Below are 25,880 nucleotides of genomic sequence, written 5' to 3' on the forward strand. Positions count from 1 at the left end.
AAGATTGCTTGAGTCTGGGAGGCAGAGGTTACAGTGAGCTGAGATCGCACCACTGCACTCTCCAGCCTGGGTGACAGAGCCAGACCATTTCAAAAAAACCAAAAATGTATTACTATAAGTATTTCTTTTATTAAAGTTGTATTTATTTAAGGGTTGTTCCATTATACCCATAAGCCACTGAAATATTTCCAAAATTCCAGTAAATTAGCTTATAAGCTATATCTTCTCAATTATTTCTTAAACATAGATTCCACTTATTGGTTCGGATTTTTGGTTAAGAAAAAAAGTCACCACAAAATAATCATGAAAAAAGCCTGCCTAGGATTTCAAGTCTATAGTTGAAAGTAATGATAATCCAAACACACACAAAAAAACTAAGAACTGTCATTATTTTGTCTGTGGGTGTGTTTTGTATTTACTGTTTTTCATCTAAAACTGGCCCACATGCAGATGGGCACAGAGTTGCTGCCACTGATGGAGCAAAAGATACAGCACGATATCACAGAACCTAAACCTGTAGTAGTAGAGGTTTATCTATATTTACACTTAACAGGTTTTTGACACACTTGGGGATAAAGAGTGCAAGTTTCATAGTCAAAAAAATGTGTGTTTGAACCTGGGCTTCACTCTTCCAAGCAATCACATTCAGCAATCATTTCAGGCCTCTTGAGCTTGTTTCCTCAGAGGTATAATTTCCCTATTTCACAGAGTCAGTATAAAGATTACTGACAACTTAGGCAAATCATCTAGTACACTGCCTGGCACAGAGCAAGCTATCAATGAATGATAGTTAAAATAATCAGTATTATTATTATTATGAACCCTACCTGGAAGCCAATGAGGCAGGCACAGGCACATCAAGCCACTTTGGGGACCCGAAAAGCACAAAGTACAAAGTACAAAGTAAACTTCTTTTTACCATGCATAAGAACAACCAGAATATGTGACTTCAATAATTATGACAACTCTCAAAACAAGTCCAGTACAGTGGTTGAGAATATACACTTTGGAAACTACTCCAGAAATTCCACTTTACGACTTAACAGCTGCAAGACTTTGAGCAAGTTGCTTAAAGAAGATTTCCTTTCCTCAACCAAAACAGAGCTAATAACAGTCCTCTTAAGTACTTAGTGGGTACAGTGGCTCACACCTATAATCCCAGTACTTTGAAAGGCCAAGATGGGAGGATCACCTGAGGTCATGAGTTCAAGACCAGCCTAAGCAACACAGCAAGACCCCATTTCTACATAAAAAAAATTTAATTAGCCAGGCGTGGAGGTGGGTGCCTGTAGTCCCAGCTACTCGAGAGGCTGAGGCAGGAAGATCACTTGAGCCCAGGAGTTTCAGGCTGCAGTGAGCTATGATCATGTCACTGCACTCCAGCCTGGGCAACAGAGCAATACTCTGTCTCAAAAAAATAACAAGTACTTTGTGGGGATCTTGTGATGGTTAAAAGAAGTAAGATAACCCGTGGAATGCTCTTAGCAAAGCATCTATCAGTACTAAGTACTCCGAATGGTAACTATCAGACTGTCCATGAAACCCGTGGCACCCACAAGGAGTTACTGCAAAGAGTCTGAATAAAGCTTGCAACACTAGTGTATGTATTTCAGACAGATGTACTATTTTTCAATAGCACAGAGTTCAATGTGACTAACAAAATGCTAATTACATTAAGAGTTCTACTCATGGCCGGGCGCGGTGGCTCAAGCCTGTAATCCCAGCACTTTGGGAGGCCGAGACGGGCGGATCACGAGGTCAGGAGATCGAGACCATCCTGGCTAACACGGTGAAACCCCGTCTCTACTAAAAAAATACAAAAAACTAGCCGGGCGCGGTGGCGGGCGCCTGTAGTCCCAGCTACCCGGAGGCTGAGGCAGGAGAATGGCGTAAACCCGGGAGGCGGAGCTTGCAGTGAGCTGAGATCCGGCCATTGCATTCCAGCCTGGGCGACAGAGCAAGACTCTGTCTCAAAAAAAAAAAAAAAAAAAAGAGTTCTACTCATTATAGCTTTTAAAAACAGGTAATGATTTTTGAAAAATGTTCAAACAATAGAGAAATATATAAAGTAAAAAGTGTGCTCATTCATCCACCCTGCTAATCCAAGCCTCAGGCCCCAAGTCCATTTTCCAGGGTAAGTCACTGGAAAGTACTGTAGTAGGCACTCTTCAGATCCTATCTTTCAATACACACATAAAGTTGGGGAAGCGGGGTTGGATTTTTTACAAAATGGGATAATACTATATGCATTATTGGTTTATTCAACAATATTTCACAGATACCTTTCCATATCAATGTAAAAAATCCTAACTCATTCTTTTTAGTTACTGTTTAATGTTTAGTTACTTTTTAGTTACTGTTTAGTTGAATTATAGATAAATTGTAATTTATTAATCCATTATACTAGGCTTTTAGTTTACCTCTAATTTTTTGCTATTGAAAATAATCCCACAAGCCTGAGCCAGGAGGTCAAGGCTACAGCAAGCTGTGATCTCACTACTGCACTCCAGCTTGGGCAAAAGAGTAAGATCCTATCTCCAAAATAAATAATCCCACAATGGTCCAGGCACAGTGGCTTACATCTATAATCCCAACACTTAGGGAGGTCAAGGCAGGAGGCTCGCTTGAGGCAAGGAGTTCAAGACTAGCCCGGACAACATAGCAAGACCCCATCTCCACATAAAATTTAAAAATTGGCCAAGCATAGTGGTGTATGCCTGTAGTCCCAGCTACTTGGGAGGCTGAGGTGGGAGGATTGTTTAAGCCAGGAGTTCGAGGTTACAGTGAGCCATCGTGCCACAGCATTCCAGGTGTGGCACCAAGGCAAGATCCTGTCTCTAAAAACAGTAATAATAATCATCATCATCTCACAATGAACACCTTGTTTGAAGGGCATTCAACACATGTGTAGCTATTTCTGTTGAACAGCTTCCTAAAAGTGGATCTGCTAAGTCAAAGGTTTTGCACATTTTATATGTTGATAAGAAATGCCAAATTATCCTTTTTAGAGGAAGTACCCATTGTATTCTCTGTAAGTAACCATCTTCATAAAAAACAGAAACAAAAAAGTATCCTATCATGCAGAGAAACTGAAATTTTTCGACATTAAGAAGTGGCCCTCTGGCCAGGTGCGGTGGCTCATACTTGTAATCCCAGCACTTTGGGAGGCTGAAGTGAGTGGATCACTTGAGGTCAGGTGTTCAAGACCAGCCTGGCCAACATGGCAAAACCCTGTCTCTACTAAAAATACAAAAATTAATCGGGCATGGTGGCACATACGTGTAATCTCAGCTACTCAGGAGGCTGAGGTATGAGAACTGCTTGAACTCAGGTGGCAGAGGTTGCAGTGAGCTGAGATTGCACCACTGCCCTCCAGCCTGGGCAACATAGCGAGACTTTGTGGCAAAAAAAAAAGTAGCCCTCATCTTAAAAAAAAAACAAAAAAAAAAAACTACAGTTCTAAATCCTTACTTCATCCCTCTCAGCATCTGAGCCCCTATGCTACTGACTATCTCATCTTAGCATGACTCATTCCATGATGTCCTCTGCAATGACCTGGTTCATGTCAAAACAGTTTTCTAGTCCCCAAGTCACCCTGGCCCTGTCCCCAGGCCAACTGTGGGGAGAAAGGAAGCACTAAAGACCTGAAGTGTTCCTGTCACCATCTAGCATCCCTGCCAAGCCCCACTAAAACAGAATTATTCCATGTAATGCTCATGGTAAAAGCTCTACTTTGTTTCCATGTTTTAAAGCAGCAATGGATTAAAATCTCTTAATCAATAATCACTGGCCTACAGGTAGTTTACACGTTTCATTTTGTCCCACAATATTATTACAATCAGGAGCAAGAGCAGATAAAGGTCATGCTGGTAATTAAAGCTATATTGTAGAAATATGCTCACCCAAGATATGATTAAATAAGAAAATATTACTCAGTTCAGTATCATCATTAAACTTGTATTAATTTATAAATATTTAAATGTACCATATGATGGTCATAAATAATCTGTTTTTGTCAGTTTCTAAAGTAATACAACCCATAAACCCTTTAAAAAATGACTGCAGAAAGGAATAGTCAAGAAAGTATATAAGCCAGACTTACATTCAAATGCTGTAGTTGTTGCTTCAGGCAGAACCTGACCTATCACATCCTAAACAAAGAAAGAATAAAGAAACACAATTAGCCATCTTCTTTATTGCTAACATGTGGCAAATCCTAGAGGAAATATGAGAACCTGGGAAAGATTTTTGAAACGTTAGCATAAACAATAAAAACATTAGCTCATAATCACACTTAGCCCAGCAACATAAACCCAGAGTTTAAATCTCTATTCCAGGAAGAAAAATCTTTAAGAAACCTTTTCCACATTTTATTAATAACACAATATTTTATTCTCAATTCAACAGTGTAAATACAAATACACTGTTGTGTATTTACAAAAACTTGGTTTCTTCTATGGGAGGCTGTGGAATACAGTACAGTTGAAAGAGAAAGGGGTTTTGAGAGTCAGACTGACGTAGGTCTGAATCTCTGCTCTGCACTTATCATTAAACGAATGACTTGGAAAAAAAAATCACCTAACCTCTCTGAGTCTCAATTTGATTACCCTCCAAAATGGGTCTAGTAATACTTACAGAGATAGTGTAAAAATTAATCTAATAAACATAAGCTTAGACCTAGCGCATTGAAGACATTCAACAAATGTAGTTCCTGATATACAACAAGCAACGCTGTGCCTCGCACTCATAATGGTAGTTCAACACACAAGTTTCCGTGATGATATAAACCCATTATGCTACATTTAACACAAACGGTTCTTATCAACCTTTACTCTTAAGCAACAGAAAACATACTTAATGACACCGAAATAAGGTTAATCTAGCCTACAAAAATCTAAAAAGTGTATATAATCTGACATCAATGTTTAAATAAATCTCTAAAGTTGAAAACACATGAAAATTAGTATACTGAGACAGCTTAATTGAATAAGCACAGAACACCTAAACTCTGGGGAAAGTGACCCTCCATCACGTCCAGTCCAACTCCAATGGCCTGCAAACCTCATTTCTCTCCGGGAGCTCTGCCACAATGTCCCTCCCAGGCTGTACCAGAACTGGCACCAGGCAGCCGCTGACAAAGCCGCTTGCAGTATTTCTCAGCAGGGAGCTCACAGCCTTTCCAAGCAGGGCACTTAGCAGAGTGGCGGCTGCAACTTCCTTCTAAAGGCAATTCTTTAGAAGCTTTTGCTGCAGTGGCAATTTGCATAATGTCTTGTCTCTATAGTGTTTTTTTTTTCAAAAATAAATCTGTGAATATAAAACTGATCAAAGAGAACTATCTTAGGCAGCCCTTGCTCATTACAGCCAAAGGAGATTATTTTTTTTCTGACTCTAGTCTTCACAAATGAAACATCAACTTTTTGAGGAAGTATCTATAAAAGATTTTAGTGTTAAAAAATTCTTTCTACACTCTCATAGTTAGAAAGTATTTATTGACAGGAAACGGTAAAGGGAGTACAGAATAAAGCACACAGGCAATCCAGTGGAAAGCCTGAAAACACGAAATTGCAGCCAAACAGCTACGGCTGGACGCTAGCTCTCTCGCACAACTGAGTCCACGAAATCTGTGCCTCAGTTTCCTCATGTGTAATATCAGATCTTAGCTGTACCTACCAAATGAGTTAGTATTTGTAAAGTGCTCAGAAGAGTGTCTAGCACATGGCAAGCGCCCTACTAGTGTCTGGTAAATAAATAAAAGACTTATGACTGGAATATTACAGAGCTTACCTCATAATAAAACTTTGAAATTCCATCACCCAACAATCAGTGGAGGATGGTGATTCACTCACTGACTTCATCCTTCAGCAGTATTTATTGAACACCCATTCTAGCCAGTGTAGGTTTTAAAAAATGAGGGGAAAACAACTGCTCCATCCCCAACTCTCTAAGTTATCACTGGTTATTTCCAGGAAACTCTGATCTTGAGATGTGAACTCTGCCTCTATAGTGTTAGCAAAGTAATTTAAGCTCCTTCCCACTTCGGAATAGCGACCCTATCAAACTGCAGAGTTCTAACAACCACCTGAAAACCTGCTCAGTGGCAATAGCATGCCTTAGCCCATCGACATAAACGAGGCGCTACACATGCTTCTCATCTGATAGAGGAAAAGGGAGAAAGAACAAACCAAACTTGAGTGAGAGAATCATGTGAACACAACCACTTTGTTTTTTTTTTTTTTTTTTTTTTGAGACGGAGTCTTGCTCTGTCGCCGGGGCTGGAGTGCAGTGGCCGGATCTCAGCTCACTGCAAGCTCCACCTCCCGGGTTTACGCCATTCTCCTGCCTCAGCCTCCCGAGTAGCTGGGACTACAGGCGCCCGCCACCTCGCCCGGCTAGCTTTTTTTTGTATTTTTCAGTAGAGACGGGGTTTCACCATGTTAGCCAGGATGGTCTCAAACTCCTGACCTCGTGATCCGCCCGTCTCGGCCTCCCAAAGTGCTGGGATTACAGGCTTGAGCCACCGCGCCTGGCCCATTTTGTTCTTTAAAGCAAATAAAGTGGGGCTATCATAATGACAAAGAGGTAAGAAGTTTAAACATCAGTAATATCTACTAGTCATTTTAAAGCAGGGTACATTTGATGATTTTATATACATTTTCCAGCTAAAGTGACTTCTACTCTCAACAATATAACATGTACCTAACCTAAAGAAGGTTTCAAAGGAAAACCAGGATGGGCACAGTGGCTCACGCCTATAATCCCAGCACTTCGGGGGGCCAAAGTGGGTGGATCACTTGAGGTCAGGAGTTCGAGACCAGCCTGGCCAACATGGTGAAACCCTGTCTCTACTAAAAATACAAAAAAATCAGCTGGACATGTGGTGTGTACCTGTAATCCCAGCTGCTCAGGAGGCTAAAGCAGGAGAATCACCTGAACCTGGGAGGCAGAGGTTGCAGTGAGCCGAGATCACACCACTGCATTCCAGCCTGGGCAACAGCATGAGACTCCGTCTCAAAAAAAAAAAAAAGAAAGAAAGAAAAAGAAAACTGAAGTTTACATATCTTGATGATGACCATTTTTTGATGCTTTTCTTCTTCCTTTCAAAAAATCAGACAAATATCTGACAGATCCAAAACATAATTGAGTATCTACAACATGCCAGGGGCATAAAGATCACAAAGCTGTAGGCTACAGGAGAATAAAACTTGATCCTTGACTTTAGGAAGATTATAAACTGGTTACGGAGATAAAGACAAACCTGAAAGACTAGTAATATAAAACACTTAGAGTATAAGCACCAAACAAAAGACATAAATAGCAAATAGTATTTGGTAACTCAGGAGAATGGAAAAATCATACTCAATTTAGACAGAAATCTTTGTGTGTGTGTGTGTGTGTGTATGTGTTTTCTTCTTTTTTGAGATAGGGTCTCACTGTGTGACCCAAGCTGGAATATAGTGGTGCAATCACGGCTCACTATAGCCTCAACCTCTGGGTTCAAGAGATTTTCCCATCTCAGCCTCCCTAACAGCTGGTACTACAGGTGTATGCCACCATGCCCTACTAATTTTTGCATTTTTTGTAGAGATGGGGTTTCGCCATGTTGCCCAGGCTGTCCCGAACTCCTGGGTTCAAGCAATCCACCCACCTCAGCCTCCCAAAGTGTTAGCATTACAGGCCTAAGCCACCACTCCTGGCCCAGAAGTCTTATAGATGAGGGGAAATCTGAGCTTGAAGACCACAGGATACAAAAAGAAGAGGGGAGAGGGTTGAGCATTCTCTCTCATCACACACTAACCGAACCTCTTGTACAGTTTTCCCAAAACTAGGAACTCAGTCTCCAGGGAAAAAGAGAAACACAGAAAGCTGCAAAACCGAAGACCCAAATGTCTCTACCTTTGAGGGTCAGGTCGGCCTCCATACTTAAGCCAGTCCCTGGTGATTCAGACAAAAGACAAGGCCCAGAGAGATGGAGTGACTTGCCCAGGGTCTCCCAGCTATTTGATGCACAGTGACTGGAGCCCTCAACTGCTGACTTCAGGTCCGAGACACTCAGTTATGGCTGACTAGGTGACTACAACCTGCTTCTGGCATCCGTGTCAGGTTCTGCCAAAAATTAGCTGTGTGGCTTTAGCAAGGTATTTTCCCCCTGTGGGGTTCATGCCTCTTCATTTGAAATGAGTCTGAATTAGATGAGGCGATTCTTCCAGGTTCCACGTGGCTTTAAAGTTTAAGGTTCTAAGCCAGAGATGCTGATGTGTCTGTTGGTTCTTGCCTTTTCTTGATGAAGAGATGAAATGAACCTGGAGAACAGATCACAGGAGTCTGCCAGGATCTGGGCTTGAACATTTGCTAAAATGGAGCATTAGGAGATAGCACTGAACACCCACTGCCACAGGTCCTTCATCAGGCCTTCCTGACAAAACATGCTCCACTTGGGCTTACCTGGCCAAAAGTGTGCAGACACCTGGCATGCTGAGCTCTAGTGGTGGAGCCACTTATGTAGTGTTTCCTGTTAGGCCAGTCAGCCTCAACGCAGGTACAACTTAGAGATGCTCAAGAAACAGAAGACCCAAGTCCAATCCCTTACAATAACAATCCCATCAATAATAACAACATTAATGGAGCACTTACTATGTGCTAAGTTTTTCTGAGAGCTTTACATGTATCAACTCAAGGAGTCCTCAGAACTCTAGGAGGTAGGTATTACTTTCACCCCTCCCCAACTTTTTTTTCCACAAATAAAGAAACTGAGATACAGAAGATACTTGCCCCAGTAGTACAACTTGCAATTTAAACAATCTGGCTCCAGAGTTTGTGGTCTTAAACACTGGGCTGTTCTTGAAATAATCACATAATCAAATAATATAATCACATAATAATCAACCTTCCCATTGTTTTAAATGAGTAAGAGAAAGCCCGTCTTTCTCATCACAGTCACAATCTCACATAATCTTGCCAAGTCTTTGAGGAAGGTACAAGTTTCCCTGTTTTACAAATAAGGAAACTACAGGCTCAGACAGGTAGACTGACTTGCCTAGTTAGCAGGACAGCTTGCAATGAAACCCAAATTCCTTGACTCTAAACCTTGTGTTCTGTCCACAGAACCATAATTGCACGCATCCTCTTTTTTTTTTTTTTTTTTTTTGAGACGGAGTCTCGCTCTGCCGCCCAGGCTGGAGTGCAGTGGCCGGATCTCAGCTCACTGCAAGCTCCGCCTCCCGGGTTTACGCCGTTCTCCTGCCTCAGCCTCCCGAGTAGCTGGGACTACAGGCGCCTGCCACCTCGCCCGGCTAATTTTTTGTATTTTTTAGTAGAGACGGGGTTTCACCGTGTTAGCCAGGATGGTCTCGATCTCCTGACCTCGTGATCCGCCCGTCTCGGCCTCCCAAAGTGCTGGGATTACAGGCTTGAGCCACCGCGCCCGGCCAGCATCCTCTTTTAAGTTCCCGTCTTAAACAAGTATTCTGGAGTCCTATGAAGAAACAAAAACCAACATACTTATCTCCTCCAGAAGTTTACCATCTAGTGGAGGAGACAAAGTATCATGATCAAACATGTGCTTTGCTGGGGGACCCACACAAAGCTGTGGCAACAGAGAGGTGGGGCACATAACCAAGAATGACAGAGAAAAAGCACAACTTGGCTTGGAAGGACAGGTGGGAATTGGCCGGTGAAGGGCAGACTGTAGACAGTCTGGACACTTGGGAGAACTGAGAATCAGCCTATAGAAGTGAGGCACAGAAGTTTATGGGCCTGTGATGAGAGATGACACAGGTGCCAGGCAGACAGGGGCCAATCCAGATGTGCTTAGAGGACCATGTGAAGGAGCCTGGGCCTTATCATGAGGGGAAATCTGTGTGTGCGTGACTGTGTGGAGAACTCTGGATACAAAGAGAAGGATGGCATTTGATGCACAATATGGAAAGCTCCCGGCCAAGGCACCCAAAAATGTGCATGGCCTGGGCAGTCAGTAACATCCAGAACTCAAAATGAAGTTATAGAAATCAAATTTTGACTGAGTTACCCAAGACAATGAAAAATCACATCACAAATCTTCCTCTTCCCAAGATCCTGCCACTTTGCCCACTCTTAACTTGCAGGTAAGTTCCACTACAGATCTGCTGCTAGCAATGTGCTTTTCGGAATGTCCGCTTCTGTCTTCCATGCTTCAGTTATTCAGCATGTAGAATGGGCCACAAGGCACTCTGTCTATCTCAAATGAATACCAGAAAGATCAGAAGTGGCTGCAACATGTAGGGAAAGAAACCTGCTAAGTCAGAGAAACACAATTGTAGTTCTTTGGAAAAGCCATTTCACCTCACAGCTCCTCAGTAACTATCTGCAAAAAAGAAACATGAGCTGAACAGGCCACCTACAGTGTTACACCCTGCTCTAAAATTCCATCATTTTATTTGAAATATATTCTGAATAATCTGAAAGTAAAATATCACCAATTCTAAGATGCACATTTTCCCTCAATTTTACTATCTCTGAAACTGGACTGATTTTAATAAGAGATGATTTTAATAACAGATGATGTGTCATACTGTCATGGGCAGCATGTTTTTCTAAATAAAATGTCTTACATCCAATAATGCTTTAAGTTTGCTCAGGCTGGACACAGTAACTCACACCTGTAATCTCAGTACTTTGGCAAGGCCGAGGCAAGCAAATCGCAGGAGTTCGAGACCAGCCTGGGCAACATGGCAATACCTCATCTCTACAAGATACAAAAATTATCCAGGTGTGGTGGCATGTGCCAGCTACTTGGGAGGCTGAAGTAGGAGAATCACTTGAGCCCAGGAGGCAGAGGCTGCAGTGAGCCGAGATCGTGCCACAGCACTGCAGCCTGAGCAACAGACTGAGGCCCTGTCTCAAAATAAATAAATTAAACAGTGTGCTCAAACACAGTAAGTTAAAGTTGTCCTTTTTCCCTTTCTCAGCTGGTCACCAAGTTCAGAGAACTCAGTAAAAAAACAGGGCTGGAATCTGTCCAGGGACATTCCCTGAAACACTTGGGGAAAAAAAACCTCTCTTCTAGATTCAGCTGTTTCCATTTGCGTGGTTGTATCCATATGTGTGTCCCAGCCCGGGCCATGAGCTCTCTGAGGGCAGGGGTTCAGTCAGCTTGATCTATCTCCCCAGGGTCCTAGACATTTGCCAGGTTTCAGTGGTTGCAATTTATCAATGCTGTGCCTGAAGCAATAAAACTGCCTCCACAGGAAGCCAGCAGTAGCCATTGCCACTAGCTCAGGTCACCAGTGGTCAAGGTGCTGACTACTCAAGTCCCTGAGTCCCCCTTGCTGGGATCTGGACACTGAGATTACCACTCACCAGTACATCCCTGAAGAGTAACTGCGGCCCAGAGTGCACTGTCCAGTCCACCGCGCCACTATTTGGGATCTTGATGCGAATTACCAGCACCTGGTTCTCCATGGCAGGAAAAGGGCCAAGGGCTAGCCACAGCATTACAGGTTAAAGAGGCTCACATCCTTGGGTAGGGGATACCCACTGGCCGCTGGTTGGGAAGGGGCTCCAAGAGGTGACAAGGGGAGTGAGGGGCAGAGGACAGAGGGTGAAAACAAGGGACTGGCGGATGAAGGGGTGGGAAGAGGGGAGGGGTGATCAGGCCCGCACCTACAGGCACCAAGCCTGCCCAGGCTGTCGGGGGTCTGAGGTGTCTCCCGGGGAGGGTGCACCGGGAAGCGGGCAGAGGCCCGCAGGAACTAGCTGAGGTCGGAAGGTTCTGGAGTTGAGCGAACGCTATGGTGAAGCTCTCTGCCGCCGTGTTGGTGTGAGGAGGCCACAGGGCAAGGACTCGGTTTGGAGGAGATACAGCGGCAGGTGTCCACCGCTCGTCAGTGGACTAGGAGTGGAGGGGACTCAGTCCGGGGCTATTAAGAAAGAGCCCCAGGGCCGCCACACCACGTAGAGTCCCCACGGGAGGGTCAAGGGGCGAGTCTTCTGCCCCACCCGGAGACACAGGGCGCGGCGCGCGCAGGCTGAGCTCTGGCCACCCGAGGCCGCGCGGACCGGCGGCGGCAGCGGCAGCGGCAGCGGCGGCGGCGACAGCGGTAGCGGCAAGAGGAGGAGGAGGAAGGCGGCGGCGACACTGTTACTCCGGAACCAAAACGCACGGCGCCGGAACCCCGGGAGCCAACGAGCGGGACCCGCCTCCCGCGGCGCCATGTTGGAAAAGGGCAGCGGCTCCAGGGAGGACTCACCCTCGGCGCTGGGAGCTGAGGAACCGGCGCGCGGCGCGCGGCGAGTCGGGGAGAGACTGGTCCTGCTCGCTCAGGAGACCCCCCTCACCCGCGCCCGCGGCGACCGGGTTACGGCCCTTTCGTTTCCCGACCCTGCTTAATGACAGCGAAGTGAAAACATCTACCAAACGAAGGGTGAAAGTGATCTAGGGCTGGAGTCCGCCAAAAGGCAATTTAAGGCTTAACATTGCAGACCGTTTGTCTTTACAAAAGCTTCAAAGACTGGGCTGCAGCTCCCGGTTATCCCCACTTTGTCAAGCCATGCATCTGAATGTTCGTGGGGTTGTGTGCATGGAATCAGCAAGAGCAAGGCAAGAACTCAAATAATTGTCTTTTTTTAATACCCCCTTACAAGTCACAGGTTCAGAGGATCATCATCTTTCTCCCACATTAGCAAAACGTATTTGCATTTTTCAGTGAGGTTCTTTACCCCACCAGTGCCCTAAAATAGCAAACAGTTCCCTGTTCAAAAGCAAGAGTAAAGAAATTCACTGAAGAGTTTAATTGCCTGGGGACAGCTGCAGTAGTCGCATCATCGTCTCTTATTAAACTGTTGCAGAAATATTCGGTCTAGCCCATGTATTTGCAACTAAATAGCACTGCTTACGCAGTCGGTGATATCACGGAAGTAGCAATAAACCTTGGTTATCTTTTTTTTTTTTTTTTTTTTTTTTGAGAGTCTCGCTCCGTCGCCCAGGCTGGAGTGCAATGGCTCACCACAACCTCCGCCTCCCTGATTCAAGCGATTCTCCTGCCCTCCCCCGCGCCCCGGTAACTGGGACTACAGGCGGGCGCCATCGTGCCCGCTAATTTTTGTATTTTTGTATTTTCAGTAGAGACTGGGTTTCACTTTGTTGGCCAGGCTGGTCTCAAACTCCTGACCTCGTGATCCGCCCACCTCAGCCTCCCAAAGTGCTGGGGGATTACAGGTGTGAGCCACATTACAGGTGTGAGCCACCGCGCCTGGCCAACCTTGGTTATCTTCAAATGCCTTCTTATCTCAGATTTTAAAGTGCATAGTCTTGTAGAATGATGATGCCTCTACAGAGGTTTGTTTACAAATTGTAACGTGTAGGTTCGTCCTTTATCTCTTTCTTATGAAGGTGCACGAATTGGCTCTACTTTTTGGTGTTGAATTTTGTATAAACTCGGTTGAGGAGGTGTGTCAGTTTCCCTTCTAACAGTAAGGTGCTTGATTAATGTGAGAAAAAAATTAATGTTGGTCATTTTCAGTTACAATACCAAAATTTTTCTGCATACTTTACTCTGAGTTACTTTTATATTTAATTGGAAAGTCCATTGTAGGAGATAAATTATCACCTTTTAAGTTACTGTAAATTAATATCTTAGGTAGAAATTCATTTAGTCAGATCCTTCAGATATTCTAGGAATTGCCCCTTTTCACCTGCACTTCTGTGAAAAATAAACTGTTCATCAAAAGCCTTCATATACTTTTATTAAAAGTTCATTTCCTATTATTTTAGAAAATAGACCACGAAACTAGAGATTTTCTATAAATCTGTGATTTGTTAAAATGTCTCTTTTATTCGAAGTACCGTGGGGAAAACCAACTCAATTTGCCAAATTTGCATACATATTCTGAAGCTTTTCCTACGATAATGGCAAACTCATATTTCTTTCCCAATATTTGCAGAGCCAATATAATTACACGTCAGCTCTTCATAGCCTTTATATAGTAAGAAATCTTAACTTTGTTGATTTGAACAAGGATTTTCCAGAAAGTTCTAACTCATTGTGAGAAGCATCATAATCACTGATAATACAAGACCATTCCATTTGGTATCATAAATGACAAAATATAACTTTTTGATCTTTACCAAATCGAATAAACTACTGTCTAAATGTAAGGAATATTTAGTATTTGACATGGAAGTTGTATGTGATCTTAAGACGTTTGCATTTAGTACTTTTTTTCTTTTTCTCTTTTTACATTTTTTTTTTTTTTGAGGCAGAGTCTCACTGTGTCACCCAGACTGGAGTGCACTTGCGCAATCTCGGCTCACTGCAACCTCCATCTCCCAGGTTCAAGCAATTCTCCTGCCTCAGCCTCCCAAGTAGCTGGGACTATAGGCACGTGCCACCATGCCCAGCTAATTGTTGTACTTTTAGTAGAGACGAGGTTTCACCACGTTGGCCAGGCTGGTCTCAAACTCCTGAACCTCAAGTGATCCACCCCCTCGGCCCCTTAAAGTGCTAGGATTACCGGCATGAGCCACTGCACCCAGCCTTTTTTCTTTTTAAATGATACAAATCAAGATAGTCACTCAGGTACTGGCTGAGATAGTTTACTAGCCATTAAGCAAACTTACTGTAAAAAAAAAAAACCTGTGCTTACTTGTAGTGTTCCTACTTGAGGGATTTACTTTTCACTAAATGTAATAGAAAATCCCTCCCCTCATGAAGTTATATTCTGATGGGGAACACAGTCAAATGAGTAAAATATATGTTAGATAGTAGTAAATGCTAAGAGAAAAATGAAATCAGAAGGGAAAATGGTAAAACAGTGAGTGCACCAGTGTGATAACACTTAAGAATATGAAAACTGGCCTATATTGGCTTCTGTTAGCTGACAAATTTAACTGAAAATAGACACATTACTGAAAAGGTAGATGTCTAGTGATTTTTTTCAATTGTGATAAGATACACATAAAATTTACCGTTATACTCATTTTGAAGTGTACAGATCAGTAATGTTACATACATTTACCCTGTTATGCGGCCAATCTCCAGATTTTCATCTTGCAAAACTGAAGCTCTATATTCATTAAACAACTGCCCACTTCCCCTTCCCTCCAGCCCCTGGCAACTACCAATCAACTTTCTATTTCTATGAATTTGACTACTCTGGATACCTCATATCAATAGAATCATACAGTATCTGCCTTCTTGTGACTGGCTTATTTCGCTTAGTATAATGCCTTCAAGGTCCATCCATGTTGTAACATGTGTCAGCATTTCCTTTTTCTTTTCGTATTTTTAGTAGAGACAGGATTTCGCCATGTTGGCCAGACTGGTCTCGAACTCCTGACCTCAAGTGACCCACCCGCCTTGGCCTCCCAAAGTGCTGGGATTACAGGCGTGAGCCACCACCCCTGGCCATTTCATTCCTTTTTAAAGCTGAACAAAATTCTGTTGTGTGTATATAACACATTGTGTTCATTCATCTATCAATGAACATTTAAGTTGTTTCCACCTTTTGGCTATTGTGAATAAAGCTGATATGAACATGGGGGTACAAATATCTATTCCTGTCTCTGCTTTTGACTTTTTGGGATGTATACTCAAAAGTGGAATAGCTGGATCATATTTTCTATGTTTAATTTTTTGAGGAATCACCATGCGGTTTTCCATAGTGGCTGTATCATTTTACATTCTCACCAAAAGTGCATTAAGAGTTCCAATTTCTCCACGTTTTCACCACCACTTATTTTCTGTATTTCTGTATTTCTGTTATTTTCTGTAGTTGTTTATAGTAGCTATCCTGTTGGGTATAATGTGATATCTCACTGTGGTTTTAATTTGTATTTCTCTAATGATTAGTGATGAACATCTTTACCTAGTCTTGTTGCTCATTTGTATATCTTCTTTGGAGAAACACCTATTGAAGTTTTTTGCCCGTTTTATGTATTTATTTATTTATTTATTTTTGAGACAGAGTCTTGCTCTGTCTCCCAAGCTTGAGTACAGTGGCGGGATCTCGGCTCACTGCAGCATCCACCTCCCAGGTTCAAGGGATTCTCCTGGCTCAGCCTCTCAAGTAGCTGGGACTACAGGTGTGCGCTACCACACCCAGCTAATTTTTGTATTTTTAGTAAAGACAAGGTTTCATCATGTTGGCCAGGCTGGTCTCGAACTCCGAACCTCAGGCGATCCGCCCACCTCAGCCTGCCAAAGTGCTGGGATTACAGGAGTGAACCACCGCACCTGGCCTTTTTTTTTGCCCATTTTAATAGGGTTATTTTGTTGTTGTGATTTATTTTTTTAAGGAGGAAAATTACATTTTGCTGTTATAAATTCAAAAAAGTTTTCTTTCATCTCTTATTACCTTGATCCCAATATCGAATCCTTAACCCATAATCTGAGCCTTTCTCACCACCTTCACTGCTACTACCCCAGTCCAAACTATTCTTTCATCTTCTGTTTTCACCCTTGCCCCTACTACCAGCAGTATTATCTACCCAGTTGCCACAGTTAGATCAGGTCACTTGTTTGACTAAAACTCTACAGATAGCTTCCTATCTTGTGCAGGAAAAAAAGCCAAAATCCTTTTCTTGGCCTACAGAACTCTACACATTCTGCCCCTCATCCCATCTAAACTCTCAAATGTCATTTCCTGCTACTCTTCCTCACTCGTACCAGCCTCCTCCTCACTGTGCCTTGGAAGTGTCCCGCATCCCACCTCAGGGCTTTTGCATTTGCCATTTCCTCTGCTTGGATTGCTCTTAACCTAGATATCTGCATGGCTCTTCCCTCACATTCTGTAGGTCTTGACTCAAAGGTCACCTTCTTGCTGAGTGAGGCTCTCCCTTGGCACATTATCGAGATTGCAGGCCATCCTCAAACCCATAGATACAAGTATGAAGGCATGCATGATTCCTAATCCTCTTCCCTAGTTTATTTTTCTCCTGGCACTTATCACCGTTTTTTTTTTCTTTCTGTTTTTGAGACAGGGTCTGGCTCTGTCGCCCAGGCTGGAGTGCAGTGGTGTGATCTCAGCTCAATGTAACCTCCACCACCTGGGCTCAAGCGATCCTCCCACCTCAGCCCCCTGAGTAGCTGTGACCACAGGCGTGCACCACCATGCCCAGCTATTTTTTTGTATTTTTAGTAGAGACAGGGTTTCACCATGTTGGCCAAGTTGGTCTTGAATTCCTGGGCTCAAGTGATCTGCATGTCTCCCAAAGTGCTGGGATTACAGGCATGAACCACCACACCCTGCCCATTTATCACTATTTAACATACCACATGTTTTACTCATTTGTTTCTCACCTAGACTGTAACTTCGTGAAGGGATGAAATTGTGTATTTTATTCACTTCCATATCCCTAGTACCTAAAGAGTATCTGGAACATAGTGGGCACTTTAATAATATTTGCTGACTGAACAGGGAGTTTTGAAAGGAGAGTAGGTTGAATAATAGGAATGCAACTTCCATTGCACCTTGCATCCCCTGCCTGCCTTGAACATCAATCACTTTCCCCCTTGCCTTTCCACCACCACCACCACCACCAAGATTGTGGCAATAACAATTATAGACTCCCATTAAACAGTAAATTTTATTTAAAATAATGATTGCCTCCTATGTTTAAGAAATTCACCTGGCCGGGCATGGTGGCTCACACCTGTAATCCCAGCGCTTTGGGAGGGCGAGGCAGGTGGATCACAAGGTCAGGAGATCAAAACCATCCTGGCTAACATGGTAAAACCCCATCTCTACTAAGAAATTCACCTGGCCGGTCATGGTGGCTCACACCTGTAATCCCAGCACTTTGGGAACGCAAGGCAGGTGGATCACAAGGTCAGGAGATCGAAACCATCCTGGCTAACATGGTAAAACCCTGTCTCTATTAAAAATACAAAAAATTAGCCAGGTGTGGTGGCATGTGCCTATAGTCCCAGCTACTCAGGAGACTGAAGCATGAGAATCACTTGAACCCGGGAGGCGGACATTGCAGTAAGCCAAGATCATGCCACTGCACTCCAGCCTGGGCAACAGAGCGAGCCTCCATCTCAAAAAAAAAAAAAAAGAAAGAAAGAAAGAAATTCACCTGTCTCCTTCAGCACCCAGTATGGGCCCTTGCAGATAACACTCCAATATATGTCGATTAATTTTGATTTAAAAGAATACAGTCCAGATGCAGTGACTCACACCTGTAATCCCAGCACTTTGGGAGGCCAAGGCACTGATTGCTTAAGCCTAGAAGTTCGAGACCAGCCTGGGCAACATGGTGAAACCCTGTCTCTACAAAAAATACAAAAATTAGCAAGGCATGGTGGCACACGCCTGTAGTCCCAGCTACTCAGGAGGCTGAGGTGGGAGGACTGCCTGAGCCTGGGAGGTTGAGGTTATAGTGAGCTGTGACTGCACCATTGCACTCCAGCCTGGGTGACAGAGTGACACCCTGTCTCAAAAAAAAAAAAAAAAATTGCCTTTCTGCACACCAGCAATGTCTTTGAAATTTTGATTGAAAAAATAATGTATAATAGCAACAATAAAACAATAAACATAATTATTCTCATGTTGCTTCATATCTATTATTTTGAGACAGAGTCTCACTCTGTCACCCAAGCTGGAATGCAGTGGCACACTCTCCGCTCACTGCAATCTCCGGCTCCCACATTCAAGTGATTCTCGTGCCTCAGCCTCCTGAGTGGCTGGGATTACAGGCATGCACCACCATGTCCGGCTAATTTTTGTATTTTTAGCAGAGATGGGTTTTTACCATATTGGCCAGGCTGGTCTCGAACTCCTGACTTGAAGTGATTCGCCTGCCTGGGCCTCTCAAAGTGCTGGGATTACAGAGGTAAGCCACTGCCCCCAGCTCTTTTAATTTTTTTTAAAGACTATGAAGAGACAGACAAAAAATGAACACAAACTCCCAAAAGTGTAACAGGAGAGTTGCGGTCTTCTGTTTCGGCAGGAATGGAAACGAACAATACACTCACACAGAGGCAGAAATTACAGTTCCACAGGTCATTCATGGACCACCACTATATGCCAAGCACTGTGGATTTTAAACATCTAAAATGAACTAACTTATTAATTTAAAATGTTATTAGACATAATTTCTACATAACACATTTTTCAGTAGAGTAGACTGGTGTTCCTACAAATCATTTAAACTTTATTTTTTCTCTCTTCTCATTGTTTAAACTTATCTATATTACTTTCTTTATATGTAGTTGTAATCATAATAACAGCATTTCCACATCCATTGTCTGACAAAATTATCTTGTGCATCTTACGACAAGTGTAGAGTAGAGGCTGAGAATGTGGACTCTGTACCAGACACATGGGAAGAACACTTACCATGTGTGGCCTTGGGCAAGACCCTTTGGTTTCCACAACTGAAAAATAAACATAAAAACAGTAACTAATTCATGGGGTTGTTATGAGAGGATTAAGTGAGTTCATATGTGCCAACTCCTTAGATGAGGACCTGGCACAAGTAAATGCTATGTAAGTGTTAGATACATTTCTTATTGTATACGTGAAGACATTAAGACTTAGAAAGCTCGCCGGGCGCGGTGGCTCACGCCGGTAATCCCAGCACTTTGGGAGGCCGAGGTGGGAGGATCACGAGGTCAGGAGATGGAGACCATCCTGGCTAACACGGTGAAACCCCATCTCTACTAAAAATACAAAAAATCAGTCAAGCGTGGTGGCGGGCGCCTGTAGTCCCAGCTACTCAGGAGGCTGAGGCAGGAGAATGGCGTGAATGGAGCTTGCAGTGAGCCGAGATCGTACCACTGTACTCCAGCCTGGGTGACAGAGCAAGACTCCGTCTCAAAAAAAAAAAAAAAAAAGACTTAGAAAGCTCTAATTTTTCTCAAAGTTACTCTACCAACCAGCAGTGGTAGAGCAAGAACTGAAACCATATCTTTTCTCTTCAAAGCAGGGTTCTTTGTATTCCACATACAGTGGAAAAGTGGTAAATACCAAACTAAATAGCATGGTTGGGAACCAGACATAGACATGCAGGAATGACAATAAAATTTCAGAGTTAAAGGGGACTTAAAAAATCACCAGTCTAATCCCCTTCCCATTCAAGATTCTATCTGCCCCCTACCCATCTCCGGAAGGAATTGACGTGTAGTCTCTGAACAGCTCCAACAACAGAAGACTGACTCAGGAGGTAACCCATTCCATTTTCTGAGGATTAAAACACTTCGTGTCTCCTAGTTACTAACACATTACTTCTAGTTCTGTTTTAAAAGAGTAAGTCTCACTGATTCTAGGACTTTCTGTTTCATGTTTCACTTCATTCACTTCTACACATCATTCTAAATTTGATTTTAAAATAGCAAAATTATTGTATGAGAAAACAAGTGGCACCATTTGAAATACCTCAAAAGGAAATTCAACAAGATTACAATCTCCTATCTTTAGCATTCATAGTTAATTCATTACATCTGAGATAATATTTCAAAACTTATTGCTGTTCTTGTAAAGAATCCATATGATCTCCAATTAAAGTATACTGTTTTTTAAAAAGCTATTAAAAACAAAGGCAAGTTTTCTTTTTAATTTTGAACCATCACATATTTATTAAACATTGAACCTTTATTATATGATAAGTGCTGGAAAGAAAATTTCATAACACATGGTTCTCACCCAGTTGTGGACAGCAGTGTTTTCAGTATGGCTTGAATGGACTATATAAATAGATTTAGAACTGCTAGATTTTGTTGGCAGGGAAAGTTACTGGGATTTCAACACTGTCAAGGCAACATTGACAAGTGCCTTCAACACCATCAAGGCAAAAGTATTTCTTGGATGAATAAATGTTGATTTTGAAATGTGATCTAAAATTAAGTGACACTATTTAGATTTTTATTCAAACTTTCAAATTCTTGCTTCCTTCATTTTATAAATTTAGAGATTTGAAAATAAGAAACTAAAATTTTGGTTGTCATCTCATGGGAAGAGTTGTTACAGTGTGTAAAAAGGTAACAAAGGTGTCTATTTTCATCTAGTTCTTGAACATCTATGTCTTCTGAAATAAAAATATCCACTTTAAGTGGAGTTTTACATTTATATCTATTTGCTAGAGTATTAATTTTTTATTTTGTATATTTTTATTCTTCCTTTAGGGTTTGAGTAGACAACTTTTTAAGTCTGATTTTAAATTATGAACTAATATGAAAATGGAGTAAAATGAATCACTTTGTGGTTAATAAATTCAATGTTCTGTTTACAGACAGATTGTTATAAAATTACTGATATATTCTCGCAGAAGCAGTAAAGGTTATGTCAAATAAGTACTAAAAAAATTATACTATGTAGTGTTAATGATGTTACCTTAACATACCAGCTTCAGGGGCTGCATAATTGTTTCTGCTAACCCATAAATTTTTGAGTAACAACAAAATTATTGTGATTTTTCTTACTAAATAATTCATACATTACAAAGCATGTATGTAACAAGGTCCATGAATCACTAAAGCATATAATGATCATATATCTAATGACATATCTCTTTTCATAAGATGAATTCAAATAGATTTATGTATTTAGGTTAACTAAAAAATACTGAGTTTATAAGATTCATAATTCTATCAACAACAACAACAAAAAACTTCAAATCTTCTTTAAGAAGTTCAGTTTCCATGATTTGCTTTTAAAATAGAAAGCTTTTGTTTATCAAAATCCTTGTTTAAGCTACTTTTCATGAAGTTTTACAGCTTTTAAATTGATACTATAAATATCACCGAAGATAAATTAATAATATAATGGGATAGTACAATGTTCATAAACTGTATTTAAAATGATATAAGTGCAACTAAAATAGCCATAAGCAATACTACATAAAACCGCTTACTAGTAGTAACTGATATTCTTTATCCAGCAACTAGGATCTAAGAAAGGATATTTTCATTTACTAACACTTTACATGCCTTACGTTGGTCTTATCTTAAATAATCTCCAAACAAATGTATCCTTTTCATAATGTTACTAAAAATGATCCAAAATGAAATTTCATCTACTTAATCAAAACTAGGTTTCATAATTAAAAATTTTTAAATTCTAAGACTGCTACATACAAAATGATGTCAACATGCTTTAACTATTTTAATCTCTAACATTTTTTAACCTCATGCAGTCATATTTTATCATACTAACATTGAATACTAATTTTTAAAAATTGTTTTTAGTTGTAATAAAGTACACATAATATAATATTTACCATCTTAACCTTTTTTTTTTTTCTTTTTAGAGACAAGGTCTTGCTGTGTTGCCCAGGCTGGAGTGCATTGGATGTTAACAGGCACAATCATGCCACACTGCAGCTTTCGAACTGTTGGGCACAAGTAATCCTCCTGCCTCAACCTCCCATTAACTGTACCATTCAATGGTTGTAAGTACATTGATGTTATTCTACAACCATCAATACCATCCATCTACAGAACGTTTATCATATTGCAGAACCCAAACTCTGTACCCATTAAACACTAATTGTGCATTGTCCTCTTCTTTTTTTTTTTTTTTTTGAGATGGAGTTTCACTCTTGTTACCCAAGCTGGAGTGCAATGGCATGATCTCGGCTCACTGCAACCTCCATTTCCCAGGTTCAAGCCATTCTCCTGCCTCAGCCTCCCAAGTAGCTGAGATTATAGGCACGCGCCACCACGCTTGGCTAATTTTTTGTATTTTTAGTAAAAATGGGGCTTCACCATGTTAGCCAGACTGGTCTTGAACTCCTGACCTCGGGTGATCCTCCTGCCTCGGCCTCACAAAGTGTTGGGATTACAGGCATGAGCAACTGCATCCAGCCTGTCCTCTTCTCTTTAATAATTTTAAGAGCCTTATTAAGATATAATTCCCATGCCATACACTTCTTTCATTTAAAGTGTACAATTCAGTGGTTTGCATATAGTCACAGAATTGGGCAACCAAACCCAATCAATTTTAGAACAGTTTCAGCAGCAGCAAAAGAAACCCCATGCCCCTTGGTGGTGCCCCATTTCTCCCCAACCTCTTCAGCCCTAGGCAACCACTAATCTACCTTCCTCTCTATAGATTTGCCTATTCGGAACATTTCATATAAATGGAATTATATGAGATCTTTTACAACTGGCTGATTTCACTTAGTGTAATTTTTTTTTTTTCTTTTTTGAGACAAAGTCTGGCTCTGTCGCCTAGGCTGGAGTGTAGTGGCGCGATCTCAGCTCACTGCAACCTCCGCCTTCCAGGTTCACACCATTCTTCTGCTTCAGCCTCTCGAATAGCTGCGACTCTGTAGTCTGCCACCACGCCCGGCTAATTTTTTGTATTTTTAGTAGAAACGGGGTTTCACCGTGTTCGCCAGGATGGTCTCGATCTCCTGACCTTGTGATCCGCCCACCTCGGCCTCCCAAAGTGCTGGGATTACAGGCGTGAGCCACCGCGCTTGGCCTCACTTAGTGTAATATTTTTAAGCTTCATCATTGCTATAGCTTGTATCAGTATTTCATCCCTTTTTTGAATGAGTAATATTCCATTGTGTCACTATGCTACATGTTACCTGTTCATCAACTAATGAATATTTTTGTTTCCACTTTTTTGCTAGTATGAATAATGCTGGTATGAACAATTGTGTACAAGTTTTTGTGTGGATATATGTTTTCAGTTCTCTAGGGTATATACCTAGGAGCAGAATTGCTGGGTCATATAGTAATTCCGTGTTTAGTATTTTGAGCAACTGCCAAACTTTTCCAAAGCAGCTGCACCAATTTACATTTCCTCCAGCAATGCATGAGTTTTTCATTTCTCCACATTCTCATCCACACTTATTTTTGTCTTTTTGATCACAGTCATCCTAGTGGATACGAAGTGGTATCTCGTTGTGGGTCTGTTTTGCATTTTCCTAATGATTAGTTGAACATCTTTTCATGTGCTTGTTAGCCATTTATGTATCTTCTTGGATAAATGTGTGTTCAAATTTTCAATTGGGTTGGTGAGCTTTAAAAGTTATTTATGTATTCTGGATATAAGTCCCTTATCAGATATATGATTTGTACATATTTTCTCCCATTCTGTGGGTTGTCTTTCATTTTCTTGATAGAGACCTTTGAAGCACAAACATTTTACATTTTGATGAAGTCGTGGTTGTATTTGTCTATTTTTTCTTTTGTCATCTGCCTTTATCCTTTTCCGAAATGTTATAGGTTGGTGCAAAAGTAATTGTGGTTTTGGGTTTGCCTTTTTTTTTTTTTTTTGGTGAGACGGAGTCTTGCTGTGTCGCCCAGGCTGGAGTGCAATGGCGCGATCTCGGCTCACTGCAAGCTACGCCTTCTGGGTTCACGCCATTCTCCTGCCTCAGCCTCCTGAGTAGCTGGGACTACAGGCGCCTGCCACCACACCCGGCTAATTTTTGTATTTTTGGTAGAGACAGGGTTTCACCATGTTAGACAGGATGGCTCTATCTCTTGACCTTGTGATCCACCCACCTCGGCCTCCCAAAGTGCTGGGATTACAGGCGTGAGCCACTGCACCTGGCCACCTTTTTTTTTTTTAATTGCCAAGTTTGTGTTGGTGGAAACTGTTTTAGCCACATTTTCATTAAAAGAAAAAAAATTCCACATCTGATCTCCAATTTATATTTAAAAACTACTCTGTGGACTGTGGTCATACTAATAACACTTATTGTTAGGAAAGTCCTGGTGAAACATTTGTCAAGCACATAAAATGATATGAAAGTGAAATCTAGTAATTAAGATTTGTGTTCTATCGATTGTGTAGCTTAAGTAATTTTTCATTACTAACAGATTTAATAAGTATAAGTAGTTAAAGATTCTGACTTGGCACTAGTCATTAGCATGTAATTGAACTAGTAAAAAAGATCAGTTAAAGCTGTGTTGATTACCACCTTATCTTTGAAAGGCAATTAAAGACCTCAATCATTGCAACAAGATTTGATTGTGCAGCCTTTATTGGACATTGATCTTTCAGCAAAGTGCAGTTACATTTTCCATTAATTTACAGTAACAGAGTTTAACTCTGATACCCTAGACTGTTGACCCAGGTGAGATGTAATGCTAAGTACTTGTTAGGTTAAGATGCCCCCAAATGTCATTATTGTCTGAATAGTAAGTGCTGAAAAACGGTAGATACTTAATCCACTAGCTTTAGGATAAGGTTTCTGTTGTCTGCATCAGCTTTTCAGAGAAGTGAAACCAAGATCTTTGCCTTTTATGTCATCCCACTTATTCAAACATCATTAACAGAGTTAAAAGATATTTCATGAAGAACTATAGATGTTCTGTGCTTATAGTTTTGGGTGAATATATAAATATAAATGACGTGAAGTAAAATGTACTTTAAAAAATACATATGGTTTTTAATACTTAAAAATGTTTCAGCCAGGCGCAGTGGTTCATGCCTGTAATCCCAGCACTTTGGGAGGCCGAGGCGGGCGGATCACCTGAGATCAGGAGTTCAAGACCAGCCTGACCAACATGGTGAAATGGTCTGTACTGAAAATACAAAATTAGACAGGCGGGGTGGTGCATGCCTGTAATCCCAGCTATTCAGGAGGCTGAAACAGGAGAATTGCTTGGACTTGGGAGGCGGAGGCTGCAATGAGCCAAGATCGCACCACTGCACTCCAGCCTGGACAAGACTGAAACTCCTCTCAAAAAGAAAAGTTGCCAGGCGCGGTGGCTCAAGCCTGTAATCCCAGCACTTTGGGAGGCCGAGGCGGGTGGATCACGAGGTCAGGAGATCAAGACCCTCCTGGCTAACATGGTGAAACCCCGTCTCTACTAAAAATACAAAAAACTAGCCGGGCGTGGTGGCGGGCGCCTGTAGTCCCAGCTACTCGGAGGCTGAGGCGGGAGAATGGCGTGAACCCGGGAGGCGGAGCTTGCAGTGAGCGGAGATCGCGCCACTGC

General features: G+C 41.8%; 1 protein-coding gene and 1 long non-coding RNA gene across 22 annotated transcripts in view; one reads left to right on the forward strand and one right to left on the reverse strand.

The window, feature by feature from the left end:
- The window catches only part of MAP2K5 (mitogen-activated protein kinase kinase 5), a 268,342-nt gene extending 256,146 nt beyond the window's left edge, over positions 1-12,196 (reverse strand). For 15 of the 20 annotated variants that reach the window (XM_033189635.1, XM_033189627.1, XM_033189632.1 and 12 more), the window contains exons 1-2: positions 11,338-12,196; positions 4,103-4,151 (exon numbers count right to left, since the gene is read on the reverse strand). In XM_033189635.1, coding sequence (XP_033045526.1) covers positions 4,103-4,151; positions 11,338-11,472 — 184 coding nt within the window. In that variant the 5' untranslated portion in view covers positions 11,473-12,196. Of the gene's footprint in view, positions 1-827; positions 866-4,102; positions 4,152-5,061; positions 5,211-7,896; positions 8,315-11,337 lie in introns of those variants that run through there. The other 5 variants (XM_033189633.1, XM_033189637.1, XM_033189634.1 and 2 more) reach the window with 5 other exon arrangements.
- A 781-nt stretch (positions 12,197-12,977) lies between these two features.
- On the forward strand, positions 12,978-25,406 carry LOC117070461. 2 transcript variants are annotated; one of them, XR_004431934.1, is made up of 3 exons: positions 12,978-13,037; positions 22,226-22,366; positions 25,350-25,406. It is a non-coding gene; the product is annotated as an uncharacterized LOC117070461 (long non-coding RNA). The 2 variants fall into 2 exon arrangements; XR_004431933.1 differs by lacking the exon at positions 12,978-13,037 and adding an exon at positions 19,761-20,143.
- The last annotated feature ends 474 nt before the right edge of the window (positions 25,407-25,880 follow it).

The sequence above is a fragment of the Trachypithecus francoisi genome, unplaced genomic scaffold (assembly GCF_009764315.1).
Source record: "Trachypithecus francoisi isolate TF-2019V2 unplaced genomic scaffold, Tfra_2.0 Lachesis_group3, whole genome shotgun sequence".
Classification (NCBI taxonomy): Eukaryota; Metazoa; Chordata; class Mammalia; order Primates; family Cercopithecidae; genus Trachypithecus; species Trachypithecus francoisi.